Genomic DNA, 13374 nt, shown 5'->3' on the forward strand with positions numbered 1-13374 from the left:
TTTCTACACGATAGTTCTCCGACTATTTGAACCCATCTACTCGCTCCCATTCAGATTAGCCTGGGCAATCAACGCATACACATGTCGCGCCGCAGCTGGCACCCTCTGTCGATCCCCGCTGCTCTCAATCTCCAGCATCTCCTGGGCCCATTCCGCAATTGCAGCAACCAGGGCCTTAACCTCCACGTCCGTGTTTGACGCATGGAAGATGATCCGGACGCGTTCCGTCCCCTTGGGCACCACCGGATACGAGATAGGGAAGACCGAGAACCCGGCCCGTTGCAGGTGAAATGCAAGGTAAAAGTTGTGCTTGGTGCGCGTCCGCAGCTGGATGATCTGGGTGAGGACTGACTGGACATCCGCATCTTCGTACGTGGGAAGGCGGAGAAGCCCGGTGTCGCTGGCCTTGCTCCAGATCGGGTCAGAGGTCATAGTCTCCAGGAAGAATTTCACGATCTCCTGGACGCGGTTCTGGGCCTGGTGCTATGTCAGCTCGAGCTTTCGGTAGAAGAGGGGGCAAACCATACTCCTTGGGTCTCGCCACTGCGCAAGAGCTGGTATGTAGCGCGAATCGAGGCCAGCATGGGGAAGGATGGCGCCACGGAAAACATGATGCTTCTGGCGTAGTTGATCAGCATCGTGCGCACGGTATCATTGCACAGAATCACGGCTATGGAGTAAGTCAGCGTTTCCTTCAGCAACAATACTTCAATCGTATCTTACCTCCAGTCGCAGCCAGCGCCTTCCCAAATGTATGCAGTCGGATCGCCACTTCGCTTTCCAGCCCCAGGGCGCAAACCAGCCCAGCACCGTTGGGCCCAATCACCCCGGTGCTATGCGCTTCGTCAATGACAAATTGAACGTTGCCCTCCGGAAACACCTCCTTGGCTGTTTCGATCAGCTCCTGAAGCGGGCAGATATCCCCGTCCATGCTATAGACCGACTCAACTGCCACCAGGACCGATCGTGTGCCGTTGCGAATTTGGGGCTGCGACTCTTGAACAGCCACCAGTACATCATACAGCGATTCGGCGTCATTGTGGCGGAAGGCCTTGCGGTACAAGGCCAAGCTGTCCTTCATGCCATCGTGCACACTGGCGTGGATGAGCTCATCGTACACAATGGCATCGCCGGGGCGTGGAATGACGGAGAAAATAGCGGCATTGCCCAGGCTCCCCGTATTGACAATCAATCCAGCCTCGGCACCGTGAAATGCGGCCAGCTCACGCTCGACGTCTTCCAGGTATTTGGAGTTTCCGTCAGTCAAACGCGATCCGTGACTGCTCAGCTTGAAATCGGGGTGCTTGGCGAGCTCGTCCAGGTAGCCTTTCCGGACGGAGCCCGAGGTGCTCAGCCCGAGGATATCGGTAGAGGAAAAGTCCACCATGGAAGTTTGTTCCTTGGTGTGCAGCATGATACAGCCATGCTGGGCTCGACGCACGTCGAGCTCTTCTTCCAGGTTCCGGTAAAAGACGGAGGCATTCTTCATGTTGGGGGCCTTAGGCTGTTGGGCTCTCGCCCATTCAACGATAAATGAATCAGACATAGTTTGAGTGCGTCGAAGGTATTACGGGAGGAACCACAATGTAGACTGGGAGGGGAAAGCACATGCTCAAGGCTTCTTGGGGTTGGCTGAGTAGGCTATATCAACACCTGTGCTATCTGGAGCTGCCGTTGTGGTGTCAGCCCGGAATCCTCGATAAGAATATTCCCATAATCAGACCGTCGCATTGCGCCATCCCTCGTGTAAGATACGCTATACAGCTAGTAGTTGACGGTTTATCCTATCACAAGGGATTTTAATGCAGTCAGACTGCGCTGAAGTTACAATGCAGGTGCAGGAAGCGGGGGGCAAATGGTCAGTAGCATCTAAGTTACTATGCTTGGACAGGAAAGCGCTTCGGAGGGCCCGCAAGGATTAGGTGTCCGGATAAAAAGCTTGATTGATTGATCGATTAATTTCCTCGCACATGCTGATGTCAGCCCTAGCAGCCGAGTAGCGGGTGGTATCAATCTAGCAGCCAGGCTGCTGCCAGTGTGGCAGGCAAATACTTGCGTCCAGGGCCATGCGATACATGATATAGGAAAGTCCATACAACACAAAATACTTGCATACTCCAAACCTCGCTTAACGTACCTCTCAGAATTGCTCGGACTTTGATCCATGTGGGCTCGCCTCAGGTCCTGTTCACGGTGTGTCGTCACCACTGAGAGGAGACGAGTCCCGTGCGGCTATACTGATCGGACTTACATAGTGTTAGGAGAGGGATAAGAGTCTAGATCATACGCGACACTAAAATATCACGGCATTCATGCAGTACTAGTGGTGAAACATGATAAACTCCGTTTCCTGGTGCACCATGCACCACTGCGGCTGGACATGTACAAAATACTACAGGTGTCTACATTTTCATTGGTCCCTTCTTCCTTTGTACTGTAAGATTGTCTCTGGATTACAAAAAGGATTGAAGACGTACGACTGATCTCAATCAAACTCTGCTATTAACGAGAATTGGGGGCCAATTCAGTTAGGCTAGGAGTCATGCAAGATAACGAGAGTAGATTGGCGAAGAGGACAAGTCTGACGTCTTTCGATCATAACATCTATCTCACAACCAGAGAAAGTTGGTAAGGGGAAAGGCAACCTGCCTGGCATATAAAGTCCCGTCTCTCGCAACGCAGGCTTCATAATGTCAGGGCCAGAAACTCAACATCTTAGCAGTGAGCCTTTGTTTCTTATATTTCAAAATGCCATCCCGTGAAAATGGTCTTTCTGGCTCTGCTCCTAATACCGGGGGCCAGCTTAATGATGCTAGTACGACATTCTCCCCCATCGCGATATGTGGAATGGCCCTTCGACTCCCCGGTGGACTGGGGAGTCCGCAAGACCTCTGGGACTTCTTGATAGCCAAAGGCGATGCGCGGTCACGGGTCCCTGAGTCACGATACAATGTATCGGCCTTCCACTCCCCATCCAAGCGACCAGGCACGGTGGTGACCGAGTACGGCTATTTCCTCGACGAGAGCATCAAGCTCGGTGCGCTGGATGCGTCCCGCTTCTCACTCAGTCGGGCTGAGCTAGAGGCCGCCGATCCTCAGCAGCGCCAGATGCTGGAGGTGGTGAGAGAGTGTTTCGACGACGCGGGGGAAGTCAACTTCCGTGCCCAGCCCATTGGCTGCTACATGGGGTGTTACGGGGAGGACTGGCTGGAGTTGCAAAACAAAGACCCCCAGCAAAATGGCATGAACCGGGTGGATGGATATAGTGACTTCATGCTGTCGAATCGGGTCTCATATGAAATGGACCTGCGCGGGCCCAGGTATGTCATGCCTTCTTCTCCTACTCCTTTCTCTTCCCCAAAGAGGATAGGGTTACTGACATAGCACAGTATAACCATCCGCACCGCGTGCTCGTCTGCGTTAGTGGGGCTAAATGAAGCGTGTCTAGCCCTCCAACGAGGGGACTGCGACGCCGCTGTCGTTGGGGGGTCGAGCTTGATCTTTGCGCCAGCCGCAACGGCGTTTATGACCGAGAAGGGGGTTCTGTCCCCCGACGGGTCCTGCAAGACCTTCTCGGCGGATGCGAACGGCTACGCGAGAGGCGAGGCCATCACCGCCGTGTTCGTCAAGCCTCTGGCCGCAGCCCTTCGCGACGGGAATCCCATCCGGGCGGTGATCCGGTCCGTCATGTCCAACAGCGATGGGAAAACACCGGGCATCGCCCACCCCAGCACCGACAGCCAGGAGACTCTGATCCGGAAAGCGTACCGGGCTGCTGGCATTACGAACATGGCCGAGACAGCCTTCGTCGAGTGCCACGGCACGGGCACCCCGACAGGCGACCCGGTCGAAACGCTGGCCGTTGCGCGGGTCTTTGGCGATGCAGGCGTGTATATTGGATCGGTCAAGCCCAACCTAGGCCATTCCGAGGGCGCGTCCGGGCTAACATCCCTAATAAAGGGTGTCCTCGCCTTGGAGAATCGCATCATCCCTCCCAATATCAAGTTCACTGCCCCCAACCCGAAGATCCCATTCGAGGCCTGCAAACTAACGGTGCCCCTCGACCCAACGCCGTGGCCGGAATCGCGATGGGAGCGGGTCAGCATCAACTCGTTTGGCGTGGGAGGATCCAACGCGCATCTAATCCTCGACTCTGCTCGTAGCTTCCAGATTCCAAACCCGACGCCGGACGATTTCCTTGCCGGCCCCCAGCTGCTGCTTCTCTCCGCCAGCGTGGCTGGATCGCTGCAACGGATGACCGAAACCTTCGAGAACTGGGTCCCGCAACACCAGGACCAGCTGTGTGATCTGGCCTACACCCTAGCTACCCGCCGAGAGCATCTCCCGCATCGATCCTTCCTGATTGCCGGTCCAGACCGAATTGTCACCCCATCGCCCGGCCGGAAGGTTCCCACCTCCGCGCCCAGCCTCGCCATGGTCTTCACCGGTCAAGGCGCACAATGGGCACGCATGGGACGGGACCTCCTCCTGCGCTCCGACTTTTCGTTCCAGAACACCATCCGGGCGCTGGACAAATACCTGAAAGCAGCCCCGAACGGTCCCGAGTGGCGATTGGAGGAAGAGCTCCTCAAGCCGGCCCTGACGTCCCGAGTCCAGACGGCCGAGCTCTCGCAGCCCCTTTGCACAGCCGTCCAAATCGGCTTGGTGGATCTCTTCGCCGCAGTCGGAGTCACCCCGGCGGCGGTGGTTGGCCACAGTAGCGGAGAGATTGGAGCTGCCTACGCTGCGGGAGCCTTGACCGCGCGGGAGGCCATCATTGCAGCCTGGCAGCGAGGTCTGGCCGCTGCAGGGCAAACCCGCCCTGGCGCCATGGCGGCAATAGGGCTAGGCTGGGAGGAGGTCCAGAGCTTTCTCTCACCTCCCACTGTTGTAGTCGCCTGTGAGAATTCCCCCAAGAGCGTCACTCTCTCCGGAGACACCCAGGAGGTGCAAGCCGCGGTTGCACGGATCAAAAAGGAGCATCCCACGGTCACGGCTCGGCTTCTCAAAGTTGATAAGGCCTATCATTCCTACCACATGCGCGAGGTCGGAACCAACTACTCAACCACTATCGGCCGCGACCTGGTTGGGAGGCGACCCGGGAAGCTGTTCTTCTCCAGCGTCACCGGCAAGCAGGAACAGGATCTGCCTCTGGACGCGGCCTACTGGCAACGCAACCTGGAATCCCCCGTGCTTTTCCGGGCCGCGGTCTCCGAGCTCCTAGATCATGTCGACAATGTCGCCTTTCTGGAGATCGGGCCACATGCCGCGCTCGCAGGGCCCGTGAGACAGATCCTGACTGCTCGAGCGTCTTCGAACTCGGCCCCATACATCGCGGCGATGAGCCGCGGTGAGAATTGCGTGGAGTCGTTCCTGACAGCGCTCGGAAAGCTCTTCCAGCTGAACTTTCCGGTCAATCTGAATGCCCTCTACCCCTCGGGATCCTGCTTGCCCGGACTGCCTCGGTACCCCTGGGACCATGGGGTCGACTACTGGCGCGAGTCCCGCATCTCCCGCGACTGGAGATTCCGCCAGTTTGCCAGCCATCCGCTTCTCGGCGATCGTCAGCTGCTCGGCACTGATCTGGAGCCGAGCTGGAGAAACATGATGCGGGTTGAGGACTCTGGCTGGCTGCGAGATCACAAAGTCGAGGTGGATATCATTCTGCCGTGTGCGGGCTATCTGTCAATGATCGGAGAGGCGATCCGACAGATCAGCGGATCACAGGGGAGCTACACCTTGCGAGGCGTGGTGATCAGTTCGGCCCTAGTGCTGCGCGAGGGAACACCCACTGAGGTAATAACGACCTTCCATCCCCATCGGCTAACCGATTCGCTAGATAGTCAATGGTGGGAGTTTACCATCGCCTCGTACAACGGTCAGACGTGGACCAAGCACTGCACTGGTCAGGCCTCGGGGACGGCGGCGGAGGAAGGGCAGACGCAGACGGCCGCCCTCAGGGATCCCCTGCCGCGAAAGTTGCAATCTAAGAAGTACTACGACCTCATGGACCGTGCCGGCTTGAACTTCGGGCCGATGTTCAAGCGCCTGACCAATATTGAAACGGGCACTCAGGAGAGGTTGGCAAGAGCGAAGGTGACCACGGACCAAGCGGGAGATGAAATGTACTATCACCTCCATCCCACTATCATTGACGCCTGTATTCAGGCGGCTCCTCTTGCTGGCCTCCTGGGCACTGTGGACGCCAAGGCATACCGACGAGTGCCCACCAAGATCGACCGGGTGATAGTCCGGCAAACCCCCACCAGGGTAGATGACCTGCAGGTGTCCGCCTCAGCCACGTGTGTCAAAGGCACCGGGGAAGTGATTGGGCAGGTCCAGCAATGCATCGCAGATGGTACCATTGTCATGCACATGGAAGGCTTGAAGCTTTCGCCTCTCGAAGAGGCCGGCGAGGCAGGAAAGACCGACGGCCTTGAAACCACCGCCCGCCTGACATGGGGACCGCATATCGACTTCTTGGACGCCACCACGCTGATCAAGCCGTCGTTTCCTCGGCATCTGTACACGCCGGCTTTGGACGAGCTGGCTCGGCTAGGTATGATCTACGGCAGTCGGCGCATCAAAGATGCTAGCACGCCGGTGGCGCATATGCCCCTGTATCGCGACTGGATGAACCGCCAGGTGGAAGCAATGCGGCTTGACGAAAAATGGTCCACCTTCCTCGCCCTTGAGGATGAGGCCCTTGTGAAGAGGATCGAGCGACTGGTGCAACACCTGTCCGAGACGCCCGTCGTCGACTGCGCCATCGGCCTCCAGAAAGTAGCCACCAACATCGCGGCGCTCTTCACCGGAGAAACAGAAGCCCTCGATATCCTTCTCGCGGATGACACCTTGTATAAGCTCTATGTCGTCACCGACGCGTGTGACCGGTCCCAATTCATCCAACACCTAGCCCATACTAAGCCCAACCTGCGAATCCTGGAGATCGGAGCCGGGACGGGCGCGACAACGGCGAGCATTCTGAAGCTGCTACGCCTGCCCGGCTCGACTGGCACCAGCTCCACACCCTCCCTTTTCTCCAAGTACACGTACACGGATATTTCCTCGGGCTTCTTTGTGACGGCCAAGGAGCGGTTCAGTGGGGAGAGCAACATTGAGTATCGCACCCTGGACATCAGCAAAGACCCGTCCGAGCAGGGGTTCGATGGGGAGAAGTACGATCTGATCCTCGCGACCAACGTTCTGCATGCAACAAAATACCTCGGTGAAACCCTCCGAAATGTCCACAAGCTCCTCGACCCGAACGGACGACTGCTCCTTCACGAGCTGAACTCCCCCTCCAAGTGGCCCAACTTCATCTTCGGCACGCTGGCAGGCTGGTGGTACGGTGGGCCGGATGGAAGACCGGACGAGCCTTGTGTATCCCCGGCTCGCTGGGAGTTGGAGCTGAAAGACGCCGGTTTCGCCGGCTTGGATGCGGTGGTGCTTGACGGCGAGCAGCCGCATCAGCTGAACGCCATCATGGTGGCCAAGCCACGGGTCGATGATGGTACAGACCAGAAGAGAACTGTCAGTTTGCTCTGTGACCCCAGTGATGACAGCTATGCGGACTCCTTGTCGTGCCAACTTGTCAACCGAGGCTACGAGGTGCAGACATTCCGGCTCGGGGACGAACTGCCCCAGTCCCAGGACATCATCTCCCTCCTCGACTGCACTCGCCCATTCTTTGAAGACATCGATGCGGCTCGTTTCGCAGCCTTCCAGCACCTTCTGAATACCGTTGGGGAGTCGGGTCTGCTGTGGATCACGCATCTCTCTCAAGTCCAATGCCCCGACCCCCGGTTTGCCCAGGTCATCGGCGCCGCACGCTCCATTCGCTCAGAGATGCTGGTGGACTTTGCGACGTGTGAAGTAGATGACATTCGTTCATCGCTGGACAAGATTATCGACGTCTATGCCAAATTCCATACCCGAGCGAAGGACGAATCTTTGAATCCGGATTATGAGTATACCATTGTGGGTGGGACCGTCTCTGTGGGACGGATCTTCCCCTTCTCGCTCAAGGATGACCTCGCCGTTGTGAACGAGCCAGACGACTGGGTTGCTCTTGACATGGAGAAGCCCAGCCGCCTAAGCTCTTTGCACTGGAAGGCTTCGAAAGGAAGACCCCTGGCTGGGGACGAAGTCGAGGTGGAGATCTACGCAGCCGGCCTGAACTTCAAGGTAAGAACGTGACCCTCTCCACCATGCATACCTAATGGGTTACTTACTAACCTCCTCCGTCAGGATGTCTTGGGCGCATTGGCTGTGGTTCCGTTTCCCGACAATGGCCTGGGCGTCGAAGCCAGCGGAATCGTTCGCCATGTGGGCCCCGACGTCAAGCGGCTGTGTCCCGGAGACCGGGTCATGCTGCGCGAAGATGGCACTTTCGCAACCCATGCCATTGCCTCCGAGAAGCTCTGTGCGAAGATCCCCTCGGACCTCTCCTTCGAAGACGCAGCAACCATGCCGGTCGTGTTTGCTACCGCCATCTACTCGATGTTCGATCTGGGCGGATTACAGGAAGGACAGGTAAGCCCGCCCCATCCGTGTCAGGCCAGGGGGCCGCAATGCTGACTTCCAGCCAAGTCGATCCTGATCCACAGTGCATGCGGTGGCGTGGGGATCGCCGCCATCCAGCTGGCCCGCATGGCAGGTGCCACCATTTATGCCACGGTAGGCAGTGAGGAGAAGGTACAATACCTGATGGAAACATATGGGTTGCCGAGAAATCGCATCTTCAACTCCCATGACTCAAGCTTTGTGGAAGGTGTGATGCGCGAAACCCAAGGCCAGGGAGTCGATCTGGCTCTGAACTCCCTCTCCGGCGAGCTGTTACACGCGACCTGGCTATGCCTCGCTGAGTTCGGGAAGATGGTGGACATCGGTAAGCGTGACATGCTTGGGGCCGCTCGGCTCGACATGGGCCACTTCCTGGGCAGCCGCACGTATTCCTGCTTTTACTTAGACTTGCTGCGAGACAAGCGGCCATTGGAGTGCAAACGGTACGTTGAGACCCCGACATAGCAATGAACCAGGGGACGCTGACTGGACTGGCTTTCATGAAAACAGACTTCTCGAACTGATCATGACGTACTTCCGAGCCGGTCATATCACACCCATCAGGCCCATTACAACGTTCGATGCCTCGGCTATGGAGGATGCGTTCCGACACATGCAACAAGGAACCCATCTCGGCAAACTGGTCATCCTCTTGCGAAACGCGGATGGCAGCCCCAAGATCGACCCGACATTAGTGAAAACTGCCACGAGCCTCGACTTGGATAGCACCGCATCCTACCTCATGATCGGTGGTCTGGGTGGTCTCGGACGCGCCGTTTCGCGGCGTCTCGTGGAGCACAAGGCCCGCCGTCTGGTCTTCCTTTCGCGGAGCGCGGGCCAGGGTCCGAACGATAACGACTTCGTCCGGGAGCTTGAGAGCATGGGATGCGACGTTCGCCTCGTCCAGGGCAGCGTCACCAACGAAGCTGATGTCAAACGAGCCATCCAGCAAGCACCCAACCTGAAAGGCGTACTCCAACTGTCCATGGTCCTCCGAGACCAAGCGTTCCCCCATATGACGCTGGCCGAATGGAACACCGCGGTTGCGCCCAAGATCCAAGGAACATGGCACCTCCACAACGCCACCCAGGCCGCCGGGATCACCCTCGACTTCTTCGTGCTCTTCTCATCCACGTCCGGTGTGCTGGGTCTGCCCGGCCAGGCCAACTACGCCGGAGCAAATACTTTCCTGGACGCCTTCGTCCAGTACCGGACCAGACTGGGGCTGGCCGCCTCCGCGGTCGATATCGGCGCGGTCCAGGACATCGGCTATGTGGCGGAGGACGACGCCCTGCTCCAGCGCCTGAAGCAGACGGGTGCGCACCATCTTACCGAGTCTGAGCTTCTCGAGGCCGTATTGGCCACGATCTCTTTCTCTGTGAACCCCAACGAGGCCAATAATGTCAACGATGGCCTAGGATTTGTAGACAAAAACAATTTCATACTTGGTCTTCGCACATCCGTCCCCCTCAGCAGTCCCGAGAGTCGCGTGTTTTGGAGAAAGGATCGCCGTATGGCGCTATACCATAATTCCGTCGCGAAGACTAATGTACACGACGTCAGTTCCGACGGTGATACTCTGCAGGCCTTCCTCGCCCGGGCAAAATCTGACCCGTATATATTGAGGGCCGGGGAAAGCGCTAGCCTGTTGGCAAGAGAAATCGGGAATAAGCTGTTCAACTTCTTGCTCAAGACGGGCGAGGACTTGAATACTTCGCTGCCGCTGTCGCAGCTGGGCATGGACTCATTGGTGGGTGTGGAGATGCGCAGCTGGTGGAGACAGGCGTTCGGCTTTGATATTACCGTATTGGAGATGATGGGGATGGGGAATTTGGAAGGGTTGGGGAAACATGCGGCGGAGGGGCTCGCAAAGTTGCTGGGTATCGAGTGAGCCCGTCTATATTGACTATACCAAAGGTATCAAAGTATAAATTTCACGGTTTCTGCCTTTATCCTAATCCTGCGCAGCCTCATATAGCGTACGCAGTGTGTAGCCATCATCTGCACTGCTGTACATCCTAGTTCTCTTGCCAACGGTGCGGCGGAAAGTACCTGGAATGCGTACCCGGAGCTGTTTCGTGAGCTATTTTGATGAGTTTTATATCTATAACCCAAATCTGGAATAACACTACATTATAAAGATACAAGTTTTTAGATGTGGATCTATGAGGCGTCAGCCTATTTTTATCTATATAAGAATAAGAAGAATAACTATTAGAGTGATAAATATTTTCTCGATATTGGATTTTCTTAGAGATTTTATATAGTGTTCTATTTACTATTCTATGGTATGTGATGTTTAAAACATGTTCTAGAGACTGTCAATTTGTTGTTTTATATTCATTCTATTGACTCCTCTACTAATCTATATGTTTAATGGGATGCTGAGAAACTCGGGGGTTTATAAAATAATTCTAAGTAAGAAAACGATATATCGCGTCTAGTCAACCAGGCGATGAGAGATACGGGCCCCAACGTTACATCAATTCTATAGGCGAGGATCTTTGTAGGCCATGCATGAGAGTATCAGAAAAGACGGTCAACAGATGATCTGCAGCAATCAGATTTTCAGCATAATATACTCTGCAGAAGAAGCTCCGCAGGAGATGCTGCTTGCAACTATCAACCGGTGCCAATCGTCTTATACATGGCAGTGTGTATAAGTACACATTATTTGAGTCCTTGAGACATCAATCCCGAAGAATGTTATCTAACGTTCATCGATAGTCTACCGTATTTTGAATTATACTTGACCATAGCGTGTCTCGTGCAGTCATTTAATATTCAAACTGGAAGACACTGTGTCTGATTATATTGAAATAATGCGAGGGGTGCTCATTGGACTACTGGGGCAAAAAAAAAAACTAGCTGTTTATGCAAGATCTACTCCGACTGCTTGATCTTGCATGGGATAGAATCTACTACCTATGATGGGAGTTTAACATGGTGGGGATAGCATGAGGAATGGCAAGCCCAGAGAGATAGAGAATAGAGACGCAATCGTATAATTATTCGTATCTAGACCACAGATACTACAGTGGATAGGAGATGCAAAAAGAATATCATGTAATCAATGTTTGTTGATCTAATACTACCTGCATGTACTAGTAGTAGGATTGACTGAAATATATAATAATTCAGCATATGCATTATTACTTATGAAGAACAAGCACAAAGGACAGCTAAGGAGAAAACATATTTTATGTTATGATATTTATGTTGATTGATAATATGCCATATCAATCAAATAGTTTTGAGAAATTTGATAGCATGACACAGATTGTGAGAGGTCATAATATGTGTGAAATACGGAGTAAGTACGGGTCGATGCTGTCGCCGATCGAACTGTTGGAATTACCAACATTGAGCGCAGACCAGAATAGTACATATTGCAATGTGCTGTTTAAGACACCCATGTCTAATAAGTCACAACAAAGGACGAGCCTCATGCTACTAGTTACTCTTACTTTCAAACAAGTATGATCAACAGTGTGAGAAGATTAGGTGTGTTTTAGACAAGAGCTGTGAGACCCGGCAAATTCTCGGCGCTCGGGCTGATGGGGTTGGCGGCTTCCCGTCCCCCAACTATTCTGCACTCATCCCAGCTCCCTCACCCGCCAAATTCGTTCTAGGGATATTGTCGGATTTTCACCTTCCACCTTCCATTACTTGATGTAAAAGTCTCATTGTACTTATTCAGGCCTCCGAAGTCACACCAGATTACCCTTCACCTGATCAAGAGATGGTGGAGGGAGAGGGGGAGGTTGGTTGGTTAGTTAGTAACCCCCGATTCTGAATTTGCGCCAGATAACCAACCAATTGCTTCACCATGATTGCGGCCAGCGTACTACATACTACAAAGTATTAATTTGCCATGCAACCGGGATCCTGCGGCTTCCACGTATCGAAAAGCGGGAAGAAATTTGACTGCCTGTCCGGTGCTGCATATTGGGGTTACACCAGTTGCGTTATATCGCCTAATAGTAAATTATTAGAATGTTGCAGGCGGCTCCACCCGACCAGAAAACCCTGGAGAGTAATTTGCTAATTGCTTAGTAGCATGCCCGAGCCGGCAATTAGTTAGTCTGGTTGGACTAATCCTTCAATCCTCTCCATCCAACGCCATATTATCTCCACCCACTTATGCCAGGCTGCACTCTCTGATAGGGGGACCATTGTTCATGCTGCCACCCGGCATCCACCGCCACCCATCCAAAAAAAATTGGTTGCTTTTACTCCAGACCCCAGACTGCAGCGTCTTGTCTCACTCCCCTCCCCTGCCACCTGCATTTTGTTGCTCCCACATTTCCACCAAACTCCGGTCTTCCGTAAGCCTCAGCTGAAAGTTTGATCCCCACGGTCAAGTACCACACCACGGTGATTCCGATCAAAGGAACCAGGGGGGAGTTTCTCTGAGATCGCCACAACCAAGTGCGAGGTCTGTACCAAAGGCACACTTATTCTGCGTAGTGGACTAGATATCCACTTTTTATGTTGTTGGAGCCGATGCGGAGGCCAAGCTTCGTGCTTTGGAAACAAGCAACAGGCCAAGCAACGAGCGGATGGGTCTTAGAGCCACTGAGTGGTCATGCCGTCCATGGGACGGACTGGCCTCGATACTGATATAGAGGGAGTCCTTCTGATAAGCCCGTGTGCACAGGGCCTCCGAGTTTTCGGCTAGTCTAGTCGATGCCACAGAACTTTTTTTTTCTTCACTCATCTCTCTTGCCCTGGTCACCCATTCCTGGTTCATCCATTCGGTGACCCCCGAGACCGTCTCCGCGCTACCATACTTGGTAGTACCACTGT

At 54.5% G+C, this 13374-nt stretch overlaps 2 protein-coding genes across 2 annotated transcripts; one reads left to right on the forward strand and one right to left on the reverse strand.

Moving 5' to 3' along the window:
- Window positions 1–36: 36 nt before the first annotated feature.
- Window positions 37–1546, reverse strand: BO79DRAFT_221230 (aminoacyl transferase sphA; the record flags this gene model as incomplete). Its single annotated transcript, XM_025683511.1, has 3 exons — window positions 37–477; window positions 528–670; window positions 724–1546. 3 exons carry the CDS (start codon window positions 1544–1546, stop codon window positions 37–39), a joined length of 1407 nt encoding a protein of 468 aa, XP_025535682.1.
- Window positions 1547–2748: 1202 nt separating this feature from the next.
- On the forward strand, window positions 2749–10456 carry BO79DRAFT_274215 (type I polyketide synthase; the record flags this gene model as incomplete). Its single annotated transcript, XM_025687582.1, has 6 exons — window positions 2749–3320; window positions 3390–7743; window positions 7816–8187; window positions 8251–8535; window positions 8593–9008; window positions 9076–10456. The coding sequence occupies 6 exons, from the start codon at window positions 2749–2751 to the stop codon at window positions 10454–10456; spliced, it is 7380 nt and encodes a 2459-aa protein (XP_025535683.1).
- Window positions 10457–13374: the final 2918 nt, after the last annotated feature.

Source organism: Aspergillus costaricaensis, assembly GCF_003184835.1.
Source record: "Aspergillus costaricaensis CBS 115574 unplaced genomic scaffold BO79scaffold_36, whole genome shotgun sequence".
NCBI classification, from domain to species: Eukaryota; Fungi; Ascomycota; class Eurotiomycetes; order Eurotiales; family Aspergillaceae; genus Aspergillus; species Aspergillus costaricensis.